The sequence below is a fragment of the Gossypium hirsutum genome, chromosome A01 (genome assembly GCF_007990345.1).
Source record: "Gossypium hirsutum isolate 1008001.06 chromosome A01, Gossypium_hirsutum_v2.1, whole genome shotgun sequence".
Classification (NCBI taxonomy): Eukaryota; Viridiplantae; Streptophyta; class Magnoliopsida; order Malvales; family Malvaceae; genus Gossypium; species Gossypium hirsutum.
Window position 1 is genome coordinate 11,822,117 of NC_053424.1, and position 16,721 is coordinate 11,838,837.

The 16,721-nt window shown below is 32.6% G+C and overlaps 1 protein-coding gene and 2 long non-coding RNA genes across 6 annotated transcripts; 2 read left to right on the forward strand and 1 right to left on the reverse strand.

Moving 5' to 3' along the window:
* Positions 1-235: 235 nt before the first annotated feature.
* On the reverse strand, positions 236-2,563 carry LOC107917680 (uncharacterized). The gene is made up of 3 exons (XR_001689795.2): positions 2,421-2,563; positions 2,223-2,278; positions 236-486 (listed from the first exon to the last, which is right to left on the reverse strand). It is a non-coding gene; the product is annotated as an uncharacterized lncRNA (long non-coding RNA).
* A 2,950-nt stretch (positions 2,564-5,513) lies between these two features.
* LOC121205973 (uncharacterized) lies at positions 5,514-13,590 on the forward strand. Of its 3 annotated transcripts, none has more exons than XR_005901037.1 (7): positions 5,514-5,826; positions 6,098-7,100; positions 7,172-7,312; positions 7,617-7,744; positions 12,982-13,122; positions 13,207-13,451; positions 13,532-13,590. It is a non-coding gene; the product is annotated as an uncharacterized lncRNA (long non-coding RNA). The 3 variants fall into 3 exon arrangements; XR_005901038.1 differs by having other exon boundaries at positions 6,098-6,194; positions 6,911-7,312; XR_005901036.1 differs by having other exon boundaries at positions 6,098-7,312.
* Positions 13,591-14,371: 781 nt separating this feature from the next.
* LOC121205977 (probable beta-1,3-galactosyltransferase 4) lies at positions 14,372-16,510 on the forward strand. 2 transcript variants are annotated; one of them, XM_041076130.1, is made up of 6 exons: positions 14,372-14,692; positions 14,899-15,052; positions 15,267-15,354; positions 15,452-15,577; positions 15,678-15,784; positions 15,877-16,036. In XM_041076130.1, the coding sequence occupies exons 2-6, from the start codon at positions 14,944-14,946 to the stop codon at positions 15,882-15,884; spliced, it is 438 nt and encodes a 145-aa protein (XP_040932064.1). In that variant the 5' UTR covers positions 14,372-14,692; positions 14,899-14,943; the 3' UTR covers positions 15,885-16,036. The 2 variants fall into 2 exon arrangements, with proteins under 2 accessions (XP_040932064.1, XP_040932063.1); XM_041076129.1 differs by lacking the exon at positions 15,877-16,036 and adding an exon at positions 16,043-16,510 and having other exon boundaries at positions 14,388-14,692.
* Positions 16,511-16,721: the final 211 nt, after the last annotated feature.

A 16,721-nucleotide genomic window follows, 5' to 3' on the forward strand; every position in this document is an offset into this window, starting at 1 on the left:
TTAACCAAAATTTTTAATAATAAAAATTATAGGCTCAATATATTAGATAAGTCCTGTAACACCCTATATCCTACCTGAACGCCAGGTTTAGATACCGAATATCATAATTAAATCGTATTACTTAACAAAATTTCTTACTTGACTTATTTACAATACTTAGATCACACCAAATTTAAAACATGTACACCATATAACTTTATTCCAATTTCTTAGCTATCAAACACGTTCTATGAAATAGCATCCAATAAAACTTCTTATTATACTAGTAACAAAATAAGTTGATTATAGTTCTTACAATCGTTTGGTTTACCGAATATATATAACATATACATCCCAAATTTGAATTCAACTAACTGCGCTTAATCTAACCCCAAGGCGTAGCCTCTAAGGATGCTCCTCTATATGTATGAAACCTCACCAAAACGTCCACTTGGAATTCGCGAGGTCTAACTTGGTCCCTTCCAATATCCATGTCAGCCTTTGATCCTGCAATCAAGGCAAACCACTCATAAGTTCGAATGAATTTAGTGAATTTTAATACACCAATTATTAAATAATAACTTTTGATATCATGATAAATAAGAGTGAATGCATGTAAATAAACTCCTAGAGTTTTATATAAGCTCTCGCAATTCGGCTAGCGTGGTCGACGCCTATGCGTTCTTCTTGAACGGATCATTGGCGGATATAGCGGGGGCGGATTTAGACATAGTTGTACCATTTCTGTCAACCCTCTTTTTGGAAACTTGACTTTATCAAGCTTCATCTCAGACTTTTATTCTACCTTGATGGTTTGAATCATTAAAAGGTAGCCATGAAAGTAGATATATAGATTGTCGACTAACTTTAGCAGACTTACAGACATTTCGCTAAAAAGATGGATTCTTACCCTGATTCCTTCATTTCGCGTCGAACTCAATATCGACTTACTGTATTACCCCGACATGTACTTTATTATAACTTAGCTTATGCATATACCCCCTTTAGAGGAAAACTCATTTACTTACCTTCTCGTAGGTGACCCTAGAATATAAGATTCCATGGATAGTTTAAACATTACTCTTTTCTTGCAGAATTGTACTTGGAAGATAGACCTTAGCGGACTTTCCAACACTAGATAGTCTTAATGAACATCCTCTTCATTTGTTAGTCCATGACAGTATTTACAGAACAAATAATCCTTGTGAACATTCCTATATTGAAGATAGTCCTTAGCGGACTTTCTACATAAGTCAGTCCTTGGCAGACGTTCCACATAAGATAGTCCTTGGTGGACTTCCCTTTTTTGGCGACCTCTTTGCCAAGAAACACTTAGAAATAGAGTTTAGAGATCCGTCTCACTTTTTCATAACTAAATTTGGCTTGTTCGTTACCTCTGGCTGACTCTTAATAATGGATACACATTTGTAATCATTCTAAAGGAAAACCCCTTTTTCCATAAATATCCGCATACAAAATGCTTTCACATATTCTCTTTGCCTTTGCGTCTTGGCTGGACTTCTTATCAGTATGCTTGCTAGGGTTCCCATACACACCATAACTGTTATGATGGACTTTTCATCATGCGAGTCATATAGTGGACTTCTCATATATGCCCTAATGTACTTCCTTGTTTATTGTCCTGTGGACTTCATTTTTCCATAAGAGCAAACCTATCCTTTGTTGGATCATGCCATGGCTAGTCATAGACTTTCAACTCCGATGAGTTAGTAGACCATTTTCATGGTGTCGCTCCGTAGAGACAATAGATGATTTCCATAATGTCACTCTGTAGAGCCAGTATCTTCCTTGTTAGTTTGGACATCTATATGTTCACCCGCAAGGCTGAGCCATATCATATTTTAGTGACTCCAATTCCCTTTCAATCCGCCCATTCCTCCATGACACCAATTTTCCTATCTTCAGCGAACCCACCAATTATTTTCTCCGTACTCCACATTTTATAAACAAGCATATCACACCCATCATTTCAATCAACACTAATTATTCATATATTATATATCATGGATTACGCCATATTTCAATCAATATGCAACTATACTCATTTAACAAAAACATTCTTGCAATTCTCATACTTGCACAAACCTATGCATGCATTTAATCTCGATACAATCTTAGACAACAACACTCATGCACAGCATAGACCCAGACCAAACTCAGTAAAAAATATGCAAATAACACAACCACCAGCAAACATCTAAAAGTGGAGTAAAGAAACTCACTTGCTGTCCTTCCTCCCTCCAGCTTAACTTTTCCAACAACCAGAGTCTCTTCCATTCTAGTTAGTTAAGCATGACAACCAAATATACTAGTTAAATCAGAGGTATTCACGCTTTAAAATCCATAATCCAGAAACTTACAGAAACCCCCAACTTCTCTTTTCCTCAAATCCACAAGTACAGAAAGATTAAGAAACTTACCAGTTCATCAGACTCTCATCTTTTTAGACTCAATCCTCATGTTTATCGCTCCATGTAAAACATTCCTTGAACTTTTTTCTCTTCGAGACAACTAAATAAGAAGATGAAGAAATGAAGAAATTGGAACAGAATTGAAAGGAATTTTCCCTCCGGAATAACACTTCTCAGCTATATATAATATTACATGCACAGTCACCAAAAAACCTATCAAAACCAACCGCTGACATCATTATGTTTCCCACTTAGGAACCAATCAGTTCCAACGTAACTGAACTAAAATTAAAACCCAACTATTTTCCATTCAGCCACTAAAAATTTTAGATTTTACAGTAGAGGTCACCAAACCTACTGTTTCTTTCAATAAACACCCCATTCTTTTTCTAAATTTCAGACCTCTATTGAAAACCAGTGTGACAGGTCCAATATATTATGTAAGCCCAAAATATAAAAATTAAAGAATGAGTTTACAACTAATTGGATTTGTACAGATTATTATAATGGCTTAAAATCATAATAGATTTATATATATTTAAACTAAATAATAAGTAAAAAAAAATAAAAAAAGAAGCCCTAAATTTGTTTTCTTCCCATCCTCATACTCAAAACAAAGTCTGGGTGCCACTTGACACCAAATCATCTTCTATTCTCATTGATTTCTTCGAATTTTTTTCATTTCATCATTTAAGTCTCAAATTTTCTTATTTTTAATGCAGTGTTTGTTATGATGATTTTAAATTAGTGTTATTTGTTATTTGTTTTTTTTAGCTTTCTTTTTTGAATAAAAAGTAAAGAAAAATAACATTGTAATGATATTTTTTCATGTTTCAAACTTATTTGAACAAAACAAAAAAAAATGTAAAATTTTCAGTTAATTCAGTTATCCACTACCGAAATTATTTCAATCTTTTAAAAGATTTTGAAAAATATTTGGTTCGGTTAATGATTAAGACTTTTATGGTTTCGCTTAATTTGATGAATGGTAATTCGGTCCGGTTAATATCTGAATTGACCGTTAGAACACCACTAGTTTTGAGAGTATTTCGAAACAATAAATGATTTCAAGAACAAGTTTGGACTCATGTTGTCTTGAGTTTTATATTTTTTTTGTTTGTTTTCCATTGCTTAATAAATATTCGGTTTTAGAAGTTTCTGTCTGTTATTGTAGCACATTTTTTTAGTTTTGCTTATGCATGTAGTCTTGCTTTTGCAAGTGAATTTAGGGATGGTTTTGTTGTCGTCTTCTCCAATTTGGTAGATGCTCAGTTCTTTTGCCAAATTTGTCTGCCTGTTGTTTTAGACCATTCGGGGTTGATTCCTTTATCATGATAGTTGCTTGCAATCACTCCAGATATTTGTGCTTGAGTTGTGACAAAGCTGATCGTAAACCCACTACAGCAAAATAGGTTTTTAGCAGCGTTTTAAAGAAAAACGCCACTAAAGATCGAGTATTAGCAGTGTTTTTAAAAAACGCCACTAAAGATCGAGAATTAGCTGCGCTTTCAAAAAAAAGCCGCTATAGGTTCACCTTTAGCGGCGCTTCATTAACAAACACCGCAAAATTTACGCTAAACGCCGTCGTTTTAGCTGAGCTTCAGTGGCATTAGCGGCGTTTTTAAGAAAAGCTATAAATCAGTATTAACGGCGTTTTCTAAAAAGCGCCGCTAAAGGTGTGCATATAACGGCGTTTTTCGCAAAAAAATTTGCAAAACGCCATCGTCTTATATTGAGCTTTTTAGTGGCTCTTTTCTAAGAAACGTCGCTATATGCACACCTTTAGCGGCGCTTTTTAATAAACGCCGCTAATACTGATCTAAAAACGCCGCAAAAAATTTAGTGAAACGGCGTTGTCTTATATAGAGCTTTTAGTGGCCCTTTTTTTCAAAACGTCGCTAATACTGATCTATAGCGGCATTTTCCTAAAAATCTTTTCATCTTTTTTTTTATAATTTAACTGGTTTATTTATATTAAAATACAATTTATTTTTAATTGAATATTTAAATTCTTCAGAAAAAAATAATGACACGTAGGAAAAATTTGAAAGTAAAAACATAGAAAAATATTTGTTAAAAATGAAAAAAATTAAAATACTATTATTTAAAATAATTTTAAAGATTTTTGGAATATGACTGATTATTTTTTAATTTATATGTTAAATATTTTCTTATATAATTGTAAAAGAGATTGTATTAATTTCAAAATATTGAATTAATTATCATTATAGTTTAAGGTTTACGGTTTAGAGTTTATGGTTAAGGGTTTAAGGTTTATGAGTTATTATTTTAAGGTTTAGAGATTATAGGATTTAGGGATTATGGTTTAAGGGTTGGGGTGAAAGGTTTAAGGGTTAGGGGTTTAGGGTTTATGTTTTATGATTCAAGGTTTAGGGATTATGGATTAGGGGTTATGGATTATGGGTTTAGGTTTTAAATTAATTAGCATTTTTTAATTTATATATTAAATAATTTCTTATATAATTGTAAAAGAGATAGTGTTAATTTTAAAATATTGAAGTAATTATCTTTATAGTTTAGGGTTTAGGGTTTACAGATTAATGTATATGGTTAAGAGTTTTAGGGTTTATGAGTTACTACTTTAAGGGTTTATGAATTATGGTTTCAGGGCTGGGGTTTAAGGTTTATGGGGTTAAGGGTTACGAGTTATGGTTCAGGGTTTAGGATTTAAGGTTTATGGTTTAGGGTTCTATGGTTTAGGGTTTAGGGATTAAAGGATTAAGGATAGATAAATTAGTATTTTTTTTAATTTATATATTAAATAATTTCTTATATAATTGTAAAAGAGATAATATTAATTTTAATATCTTAAAATATTAGATTAATGCCGTTTTTGAAAAAAATGAAATTATTTAGATTAAATTTTTAGATTAAACTATTTAAGAGATAATAGATAAACTTTATATATTTAAATGTTAAATTTAAAAAAATTGATAACAAATAAAAATTAAATACAAAAATAAAAATGAAATATAAAATGGAGATTAATGGCATTTTTGAAAAAAATACCACAAAAAGCATTTCTCTTTAACTAAGACTCTGTCGTTTTAATTGGAGCTGGAAGGGGATTAGTGGTGTTACCTTACAAAAGCTGCAATAGATCGGATTTAGCGGCGTGTTTCAAAAGCGCCACAAACGTTTAAATTTTTGTTACTGAAACGACGTCGTTTTCTTTTCTTACGTTTTATCCTCCACTCATACCCGACACTTAGCCATTTCCACCATTTCCACCCCGTAATAGATTTTCCCCAATTCACTATATTTCCCCTAATCTCTAAATTTTCCCCAAAATCCCTAAGCATCCGAAGCTCCTGAGGCTACCCGACCACCTACTCATCGCCGTCCGCCATCCTCACTGCTGCGTCGCCGTCGCTCTTCGATGCCGCAACCATAGGTAAATGAAGGTTCAGTTTTCTTGTTATGTCATTAGTTTTCTTGTTATATCATCCAACCCCATTGTTGAGGTCATAAATATTGCTTAGGAGACTGCTGTATGTGCTTATATCTGTGTGATTAACCTGCTAAATAACCATTTTTCTTATTGCCTTTTGCTCATTCTTATTCTCTAGTCCAAGCTTATTGTTGTTTCTTATCGCTGTTGAATTTAATTTTCCTTGTCCATATTATTCCAGTTATTTATATATATTATCTTTTAAAACATACAGTAAATGATAGTAGACAAACCTTTGCGAAGGCCCTGGAGCCATTTGTGAATTGGCTGGAAGAAGCAGAAGAAGAGGAATAAGGTGGCCAATAATAATAGTATGGTCAGCAATCTATAGAAATGATGATAAACCTTGTACTTGTTCCTTGTTTTTATTAGCTATCTGTTGGTGAGACAATCTACTCATAGTTACCAGATCCTTAAGACTCATGGTGTGGTTGTTAAAATATGAGATGCTAAAATTGATGGATCAATTAATATTAATATATGATGGTTCAATAAACAAAAATCTTGCTTTGTACCCTCTCTCTCTGTCTATATATGTCTGGGGTAGATGCATGTGGTTGTAGTTGGATTCAGTTTGTTTGTTCTTTGATTTGGGTGGTGATTTTAGAATTTGGATTTTGGTATGCATGTTTTATGGTTTCAATCTTGTATTATTTCTGATTTCAATTGTTGAATTTGTTAGTTAAGGAAATGGAATGGATGATTTCGTACTGGGATGACGGTTATTGATTTTTTTCTATTATATGAAATGGGAAATGTTCAATTTTTTAAGGATTGACAAACTTTTCAATTTATATTCTAGTTTGGGATTGGTTGAAATTGAGAGAAACATATGGAAACTTGGTACATCTTTTAGAAAACTGGTTTATGAAAATTCAACTTATTTTTTCAGAAAATTAATAGTCTATTAGTTGGATCATCCAGTTTAATAAAAATTTTGTCGGTGGTTGTTTTTTCTGCAAATTTCTATTGATATAAAAAGGATTGAACAATACTTAGGATTTCTTTTTTATGTTTTGCTTTAAAGTGGGATCGAACTCAATTCGTAGGGGATCTATAGTGCTTGAAGCTTAAGACATTTTCCAGAAGAAATGGGTTAATTTTTCATTGACCAAGTTCTCTCTTGAAAGAAATACTAGTAAACGAGGACATCGTTTGTAGAAGTCATTTTCTGCAAAAGTAATGGACACTTATACTGTTTAGGGAAGCTCATTAAGGTTAGTGTTCTCTTGAATTTTAGCATGCTTGCTATAGTATTTTATCTTACATAATATTTAACTGTTCTCAGTTATAGCCATTTCTGTGACGCAATTTGGATTGATGCCGATGGTTGAAATCTTTAAACTAGCTGTTACAAACTTCAAAGTAAATGACTGGGGCCTTTTTAGCCCTAGTGTTTGAGATGCGCTAAAAGGCTGCTACTTGGCAGGTAAAGAAGTAACATCTTTTTTGTCTTGAAACAATGTTGATGTTTTATATGCCTCGGCAGTTTTTGATATTTATGTTGGGGTCCCTGAACCCTTTGTGATCACGTTTTACAAATTGTAGAACATTTATTCATGTGTATCATGTAATAGCTTGTAATTTGGTATCCAAATTTGATACTTATTTTTAGTTACATGATGTCCTTTTTTGCTGTCGTACATGATGTCTCTTCGTTTTTTGTTTTTCGTTTTATTTACTATTGTTGGACTCTTCAGCGGTAAATCAGTTAGAATTTTTGGATTGTGCAGGGTCGGATCAGCAATAGCAAATAGAGCCGAAACTTTTAACTACTCTATCAATTACCACTCGAGATCTAAGAAACCAATACAAACTACAAATACTACTCAAATACACAGAAAGTCTAGATAAGCAGAAGGTTAGTTAATCTTCTACTCTTTTTTTTTTTTTCGTTTTTAAATTACTATTATTGTTTATCCTTAGATTATTTTTTAATGGATCATTAATGGATCATGCTTTTAACTTATGCTATTTATCTTAGAGACTTGTTATGGATTTAATATTTTTGTAATTTGTGATTTAATATTTCTATATTTCTATCACGATTTTTATTAAATTTAATTATTAGTATCATACGTCCCATCTCCTATACAAATATTTAATAAAATATTTTATATTTTTTATAATTAAATTTAAATTATTATTGAAATATTCTCGTCCGTTTTATCACAAATATTATCATTCTTTTGTCATTTAAGTTAAACTTTTTATCCAAAATAAATCATACATTTTAAGCATAAACTTGCCGTTACCAAAAGAGTAATGTTTAGTTAAATTAATAAATGCAAATTAAAAGAAAGCCTTAACAAGTTTAATGTCCTTATTTTAAATGTTTTATTTTATTTTTAAATTACTTAATTAAATTAAATCGTATTTAAAGTTTTATTTTAAATATATTATTTTATTTTATTTTATTTTAATTATGAAAAATGTTTTGTCTACTTTTATTTTATTTTTAAATTACCTAATCAAATTAAATTGTATTTAAAGTTTTATTTTAAATATTTTATTTATTTTATTTTAATCACAAAAAATATTTTGTCTACTTTTATTTTATTTTTAAATTACCTAATTAAATTAAATTGTATTTAAAGTTTTATTTTAAATATTTTATTTTATTTTATTTTAATCATGAAAAATATTTTGTCTACTTTTATTTTATTTTTAAATTACCTAATTAAATTAAATAGTATTTAAAGTTTTATTTTAAATGTTTATTTTATTTTATTTTAATCACGAAAAATATTTTGTCTACTTTTATTTTATTTTTAAATTACCTAATTAAATTAAATTGTATTTAAAGTTTTATTTTAAATGTTTATTTTATTTTATTTTAATCACAAAAAATATTTTGTCTACTTTTATTTTATTTTTAAATTACCTAATTAAATTAAATTGTATTTTTAAATGTTGTTCAAAAAATTAGCCCATTCATTCTTGAGTTGATTTAGCATTCATGTGACTCAATAAAAAATAACCATAATTTAACACACATGATGGACTTAATTCAAAATAAATAATTAACCCTAAACTTGTAAATTTAATCTAATAACCAATTCTTCACTTCCCTTGTGTTTTCCCATCAACAGAATCACAATCATATCAACATAAATATATATCGTATCTTACATAATTTACATAATTCAGATAACTTACATAATTTACATAACTTACATAATACATAAATATATATCATATCATAACTTACATAATTTAATTATACTTATAAATAAACAACTTACCCGTGTAAATTATTGTCAACTTTAGATTTCAAGAACTACGAAATGGATAGGAGTTGGATGAATTTGTCAAGGGTAAGCAACGCCTACCGAAATGGAGCACAAACTTTTTCTAAATTTTGCATTTCAAAATGCAAGTCAAGAGAATATGATTTTTTACCCGTGTAAGAAGTGTGACAACATCAATTGACATTTTCGTGAAGTTGTCTACGAACATCTAATTGTTGATGGCTTTATTCGCGGGTATAAAAAATAGATTTTCCATGGAGAGTGTACATCTAATGGAACTTCTTCAACAATTAATCCGACTTATCCTGATACTGATAATCACCAGTATGTTAGACAAGATGACATGGAAGGTATGTTGCGGGATGCATTTAATATGCATAGTCATGATGAGCAATTGTTTCCACCTGACTTTATTGCATCCGATGATTTTAATATTGGTGGAAATGTTTTTTGCGAAACGGGAACAAGTGCACCTGATAAGGAGCCAAATGAAGAAGCGGCAAAGTTCTACAATTTACTTAATGAAATGAACAAAGAACTTTACGAGGGATCAAAATATTCGAAATTATCCATCTGCATTCGTCTATTTCACTTAAAATATTTGGGAGGGTAGACCGGAAACTCTTTTACAATGCTGCTAGAGTTTCTGAGAGAGATGTTTCCGTTTGCAAAAATCCCCCAGTTTTGTCAAGATATGAAGAGACTAATAAAAGATTTGGGCCTTGGGTACGATAAAATTCATAGTTGCCCAAATGACTGCATGTTGTACTAGGGTGATCAGAAGAACCAACATTCTTGTCATGTTTGCGGTAAGTCTCGTTGGATGAATAGGAATACAGAAGATGTGAATGCGAATGAAGGTCTGGCACAGTTAAGAAAGAAGCCAGTCAAGGTTTTGCGATATTTTCCCCTAATACCAAGACTTCAAAGGCATTTCATGTCTTCAAAGACGGTCGATTCTATGAGGTGGCATAATGATCAACGAACCGATGATGAATTATTAAGGCATCCTGCTGATTCTTTAGCTTGAAAATCGTTTGACAGTAAATTTCCAAGCTTTGCAAGCGATCCCCGGAATGTGAGGCTTGGGCTAGCAGCTGACAGCTTTAATCCTTTTAAAATCATGAGTACTTTGTACAGTACTTAGCCTGTAGTATTTGTTCTTTATAATTTGCCTCCATGGATTTGCATGAAGCAATCTTCATTCATTTTATCAATGATTATCCCTGGAGAGAAAGGTCCCGGAAATGATATTGACATCTATTTGCAGCCACTTATTGAAGAGTTAAAATAGTTATGGTCGAGTGTTGAGACATATGATGTGTTGAGAAAGGAGAGCTTTAATTTACGTGTAATTTTGTTATGGACAATTAATGATTTCCAGGCTTATGCTAATTTATCATGTTGGAGTACTAAAGGACGTTATGTCTGTCCTTATTGTGCTGCGCAAACTTGTTTGAAGTGGTTGTATAATGGGAATAAGTTCTCTTACATGGGCCATCGTCGGTGGTTAGATGGAAATCATAAATTTAGAGTAGACCGTTGGATCTGAAATCTTGTTTATGTTAAAAGATATCAACTTTAGTTATGGGAAGATGAATCAATCACCTAACATGCAAGCAAAGAGAAGATCGAGGGATGAATCTGATGATGAATCTGACGAAGAGGATGTTCCTAATGAGGCGGACTTGTGGAAAAAAAAGAGTATTTTTTTTAGTTGCCTTATTGGGAGCACAACATATTACGCCATAATCTTAATGTCATGCATATTGAGAAGAATGTCTGCGAGAACATAATTGGGACAATTTTGAATGTCGATGGAAAATCAAAAGACAATCTTCAGAGTCGACTTAATTTAGTTGACGTGAGAATTCGGCGTGATCTTCATCCTCAAGTACTTCTGAATGAGAAATATCGGTTGCCGCCTTCTATTTTTTCAATGTCAAAGAAAGAGAAAGAGGTGTTCTGCATGGTGTTGAAGGATATAAAGGTCTCAGATGTGTATGCTTCAAATAAATCTTGATGTGTGAGTCTAAAGATCGAAGATTAAATTCATTAAAATCACATGATTGCCACATCTTGATGCAAGATTTACTCCCAGTTGCTTTACGGTGCTGTTTGTCAAAAAATGTGACGTCCTGTATAATTGAACTATCCAATATAATGAAAGCTATTTGTGGCAAAGTTTTGGATGTTGAAGAACTTAAGAAAGTACAGAATCGAGCCGCTTTGACTTTATGCAATTTGGAGAAGATCTTTCCACCTTTCTTCTTCACTATTATGGTGCACTTGGTAATCCATCTCCCTCACGAAGCAATACCTGGTGGACCTTATTTTTTATCGATGGATGTATCCTATAGAAAGGTGCTAATTTATTTGTCAAGTATTCATTCATTCGCCCCTATACATTTAGTTACAGCTTTTGATAAATATTGTATATCGTGTTTAAGTTCCTAAGCAAATTGAAGTCTTATTGTCGCAATAAGCGTTATCCAGAAGGATCAATTGCTGAAGGCTACTTGGCAGAGGAGTACATGATCTTCTGTTCTAGATATTTAGAAGATGTTGAAACATGATTGAATAGAGCAAGTAGAAATGCTGGGCTCAATGATCATAACTTGGCCGAAACTTATTTATTCCAAAGTTATTGAGAACCAATCGGCAAAGTTGAAATTGCAGAATTAGATGATATATCGTGGATACAAGCACATCAATATGTACTTTTTCACCACGATTCAGTTGAACCGTTACGCAAGTAAGTTCTAAAATTTCCTCACATATTCGTCGTTTTGATTTGTTTATCTTCTAACCAATTAAACTTGTTTTTAACATAGTGAGTACAAACAAATTTTGAGATCTCGTGCACGCTCTCGAAGATTACAACAGCGAGAGATTAATAAGTTATTCACAGAATATTTTCATGAATGGTTAAGCCAAACGGTATGTAACTGAAGTTAATAAGTTACATATAATCGCAAAATTTAGTTAATCAAATAAGAATGTTTTTACATAATACACTTATAATTACTCAATTTACTTTCGATTCAATAGGTTTGGAGTGGGAAGGACGTTAATGACGAAATTAAATGGCTTTCCCAAGGTCCAAATAGAGTAATAAAAAGATATAGTGTCTTCATAATCAATGGATACAGATTTCATACAAAATATCGCGAGAGAATGAGGAGAACTCAAAATTGTGGAATTGTTGTTAATTCTTCAATTACAAGTTATGCTAGTGCTAGGGACAATAATTCGGTTGAGGGTAATGTGGAGTATTACGAACTTCTTACCGACATTATTGAGTTGGATTACTATGGCAGATGGAAAGTTGTCTTATTTCGGTGTGATTGGGCTAATGTTAATACTGCTCGCGGAATTAAAAAAGATCAATTTGGTTTTACAATGGTTAATTTCTCTCGCTTGATTCACACTGGACAACAATTGATGGACGAGCCATATGTATTTTCTTCTCAAGTGAAACAAGTTTTTTATTCGAAAGATCCAACTAATGAGGGTTGGTATGTTGTACTCCGGAACACCCCTAGAGACTTGTTTGACATGGGTAATAGAAGTAGAGATGACATCGTCGAAAGATCATAAACATTACCTTTTCCAGAACAAAACTTAGATGAAAATATCCCTAGTACTAGTACACAACATCAATGGGTTCGACATGATGTGGATGAAGATATTTACGAATAATGATGTAGTAAGATTTTACGATTTTTTAATTATATGTAATATTATAATTTTAATGTTGGTCATGTTATATAATTTAACTATTTTATATGTACTATTATTGTTGTAATTTGTTACTAAAACTTCAACTATTTTATGTGTATTGCAGGAAAAATGCGTAGAAGAAGATTACGAGATTTAAGTATTGTCCAGAATACTCCAAATTCGGAAGAAGCAAATAGTGAACAGCAGATAGTTGTTGGATCTTCAAATGTGCCGGAGACACTTAACGAGCCTATAGAATTTTAAAGTAATGTTAAGTTCATTTTACATGTGTTGACTTTTATTATTGATTTATTTGTCAATTTTAATATAATAATATACCATTTTTCAGCTGAAAGTGGTGGGACGCGCAGAGGTCGAGGACGTAAGCTGCTTAAAAATTTATACGACTTAAATCCTGTCTAGCGTGTCAAAGTAAGTAGAAACAATCATGGTCAGCCTGTTGGATCTGAAGCTCGACTTTTAGCAGGCTATTTGGACATTATATCACGAAATGCTAATATGTTACCCATCAACTACGAATCATGGCATCACATTCCTGATAGCAACAAAAATCAATCTCTCGATAATATAAAGGTAACAAAACGTGAATGTAATTTATAATACTTTGTTTTAAGTTTCATTTATATTTACATTCTAAACTTGTGTTTTTTTAGGAGAGATTTGCTTTAAAGGTCTCCGATGACTATATCAAGAAGGCATTGGGTAAAAAATGGAAAGACCATAAAAACACTTTGAAAAAACTATATTTTAAGAAAGACATAAGCCTCGAGGAAAAATTGAGAAATGTCCCGCTGGGAATGCTGAGGTACCAATAGGAAGATGCGGTTAGATTCTGAAATTTAAAGAAATGAGAGGTATTATGTATTTCCAAACTCTTATATATAATGTTTGCTATATACGTAATAATAATTTCATTATGTAGGACCGTGAGCGAGTTGGAACAAGCAGCAGACAAAAATAAAATTCATGCACACGGCAGGGTCGAGCAGTTTTGCTTCTGTAGCTGAAGCCGAGGTATTATGAATTTATTAATTCTTTCAAATATTAATGACTTTCTACTATTAAATAATATTTTTACTTCTATATTGTAGGAAGTCTCGTCTGGTCAAAAAGTTGGACGCCTTCAGCTTTTTGAGATTACGCATAAGAAGAAAGATGGATCTCCTATGACATCTAAAGCTGGAGAAATTATGGTATATTTACTTAATAAAATTTGATTTATTATAAATATTTATAATGTTTAATTATAATGGTTTAATTTGTCATTAGTAGTTTTAAATAATGTTAAGTTATGTTGCATTCTTTTTTATTGTATATTTTGTTTCTAACTCTTTAATTGTTTTTTAGGAGAAACTAAAGGAGAAGAAGGCGGAGTATGAAGCGATTGCTTCGACTGATAGTTCTATTAATCTTGAGAACATTAATAACAGAATTATCACTGAAGTTTTGGGTCCTGAAAGGTACGGTCGGATTCGATTTCAAGGATCTGGTGTTACCCCGACCTAATATTTTGGATTCGGCTCCCAGCAATACATGCCTTCCGGGAGTCAAGCTCAAGCTGAAGTTCAGAGGTTAAGAGATCAGATAGCTCAGATACAAGTGAACATGGTTGAGCAAATTGTCGAGGTTTAAAAAAAATATGAAGAACTCCAGCAACAACTTAGAGCGGAGGCAGCAGAGAAGGAGGCAGCGGCAGCAGCGAGAGAGGCAGAGCAGAGTAGAAAGTACGATGAGCTCCAGCTACAGCTTCAGCATATGATGCAGATGTTTCAGCAGTCGCAAAAGCCGCCATCTTAGACATTAGTTTTCTCGTTGTAAGAATATTTTTAACATTGTCATATTTAACATTATTGTAAGAATATTTTGAGTTATACTTTATTTATTAATTACATTATACATCTTTCGTTAAATTTAAAGTATCATTTAGAATTAATATTTTTGATTGCATTTTTTATGCTAAATTTGCTAATTTTGGTTGCATTTTATGCTATATTTACTGTTTTGGTTGGATTTAATGCAGGAAGGGCTTTTAGCCAACGCTTTTACCACAAACGCCGCTAAAATCATGACTTTTAGTGGTGCTTTTCTTACAACGCCGCTAAAAGCCATGTGGGATGCTTTGTGGGATGCTGATTTCCATGTAAAAGTTGATGATGATGTGCATGTAAATATAGGTAAAGGAAGCAATATTCTATTGCCTGGTTTTGCATTTTGACAAAACAATCTTTCTCATGTTGCAGCCAAAATGTATGTTGCACTTGAAAGTTTAAATTAGTATCGAGAGTTTTTTTACCCTTTCGGGATTTATAGATTACTATGTAAATGGTTCTTGGTGTTGCTTTCCTCGGTACCTTTTCTTAAATTTGATTTATCTATGTGCTTTTGCAGCGACACTTGGAGCAACTTCGGCTAGACATCGGTCCAAGCCAAGGGTTTACATTGGTTGCATGAAATCTGGTCCAGTTCTTGCTCAAAAGTAAGCCAAATATGTTCAATATTATGTTTTTAACTAAAAGTTCGAAGTTATTACCTTTTCTTTGAAATTTTCTCACTTTTTCCTCATCTGTGAACAGGGGAGTAAGATACCATGAACCTGAATATTGGAAATTCGGTGAGGAGGGAAACAAGTATTTCCGTCATGCTACGGGGCAGCTATATGCCATCTCTAAAGATTTGGCATCATACATATCCATTAACCAGTAAGTTCCTGCATCCTCCGAAGAATAGTATCATATTATCTGTGTTTGAAATTCATTTGTGTTTATGTGGTTCGTTTCTTGTGAAACGATAATTTTTCAGGCATGTGCTGCATAAGTATGCCAACGAAGACGTTTCACTGGGATCATGGTTTATCGGGTTGGATGTCGATCATATAGATGACCGCAGACTGTGCTGTGGTACCACAGGTAATGTTATATTCTCATTGTTTTTCTTCTTATTTTCTTACTATCACATCTGATCGAGTCTAGCATCTTGAAACGACCATCTGGTTGTAAAGCTGCATAGCTTGAACCATTGAATTAAAGAACTTGTTATCAAAAAAGCGGTTTTACTGGTCATATGCGACCACCTGGGCTATTCAATAGCAGAGTAGGGAATGATGTACCATTGAGTTCTGGGATTATATGTGAGCAGAAGCTTGACGATAACAAACATTGCCGCAGATTGTGAATGGAAGGCTCAAGCGGGCAACATCTGTGTTGCTTCATTTGACTGGACCTGCAGTGGTATTTGCAGGTCAGTCGACAGGATGAGGGATGTTCATCGGCGGTGCGGAGAAGGGAAGAATGCTTTACGGACTGCAACTTTCTAATGAAACCCAGTTCCTCCAACCTCAGGAGGGAAGCAAGTGAAACAAACGAGCTTGGTTTTTGGGCATTGAGAGTTGAGAAAAAAAAAAAAAAAGGGACTGTAATAACTGTAGAAACATGAATGGGTTGAGGGGAAAAGAAGAGGTTGAAGCTGCTGAATGTCTGCTCCATTTTATATAGGGAGAAAGACACTGCAAACAGCAGTTATATATAGAGAGAGGAGAAGAGCTTGTAATTAACCATTCTTTTGTTTGCTTTTCTTGGTGTGAGTGGCAAACTCCATAATAAGTAAGCCATGGCTCCCTTTTGAATTGTGATTCATGAATTAGTTGTTCACTCCACTTTTTGACTGGTATATGATTATGATTGAAAAGGGTGATAAACATTTCTTCAAAAACTGGACTCTACAAGTTCAAACATTGCAGTAGCCAATGGCTATTCAGTGTCATGTAAGTCTATAGAACTACATTTCTTTATAAGATGTGATGATTTAAGTTCACTTTATTTATCGAATTGTAATCTCACGATAATT

Bases quoted from the DNA above. Each gene is read 5' to 3' on its own strand.
- LOC121205977 (XM_041076129.1), top strand. From the start codon at position 14,944: ATGACTTTTAGTGGTGCTTTTCTTACAACGCCGCTAAAAGCCATGTGG. The intron at 15,053-15,266 runs GTAAAGGAAGCA...GTGCTTTTGCAG, and splicing joins TGATGTGCATGTAAATATAG to CGACACTTGGAGCAACTTCG. The intron at 15,355-15,451 runs GTAAGCCAAATA...ATCTGTGAACAG, and splicing joins GGTCCAGTTCTTGCTCAAAA to GGGAGTAAGATACCATGAAC.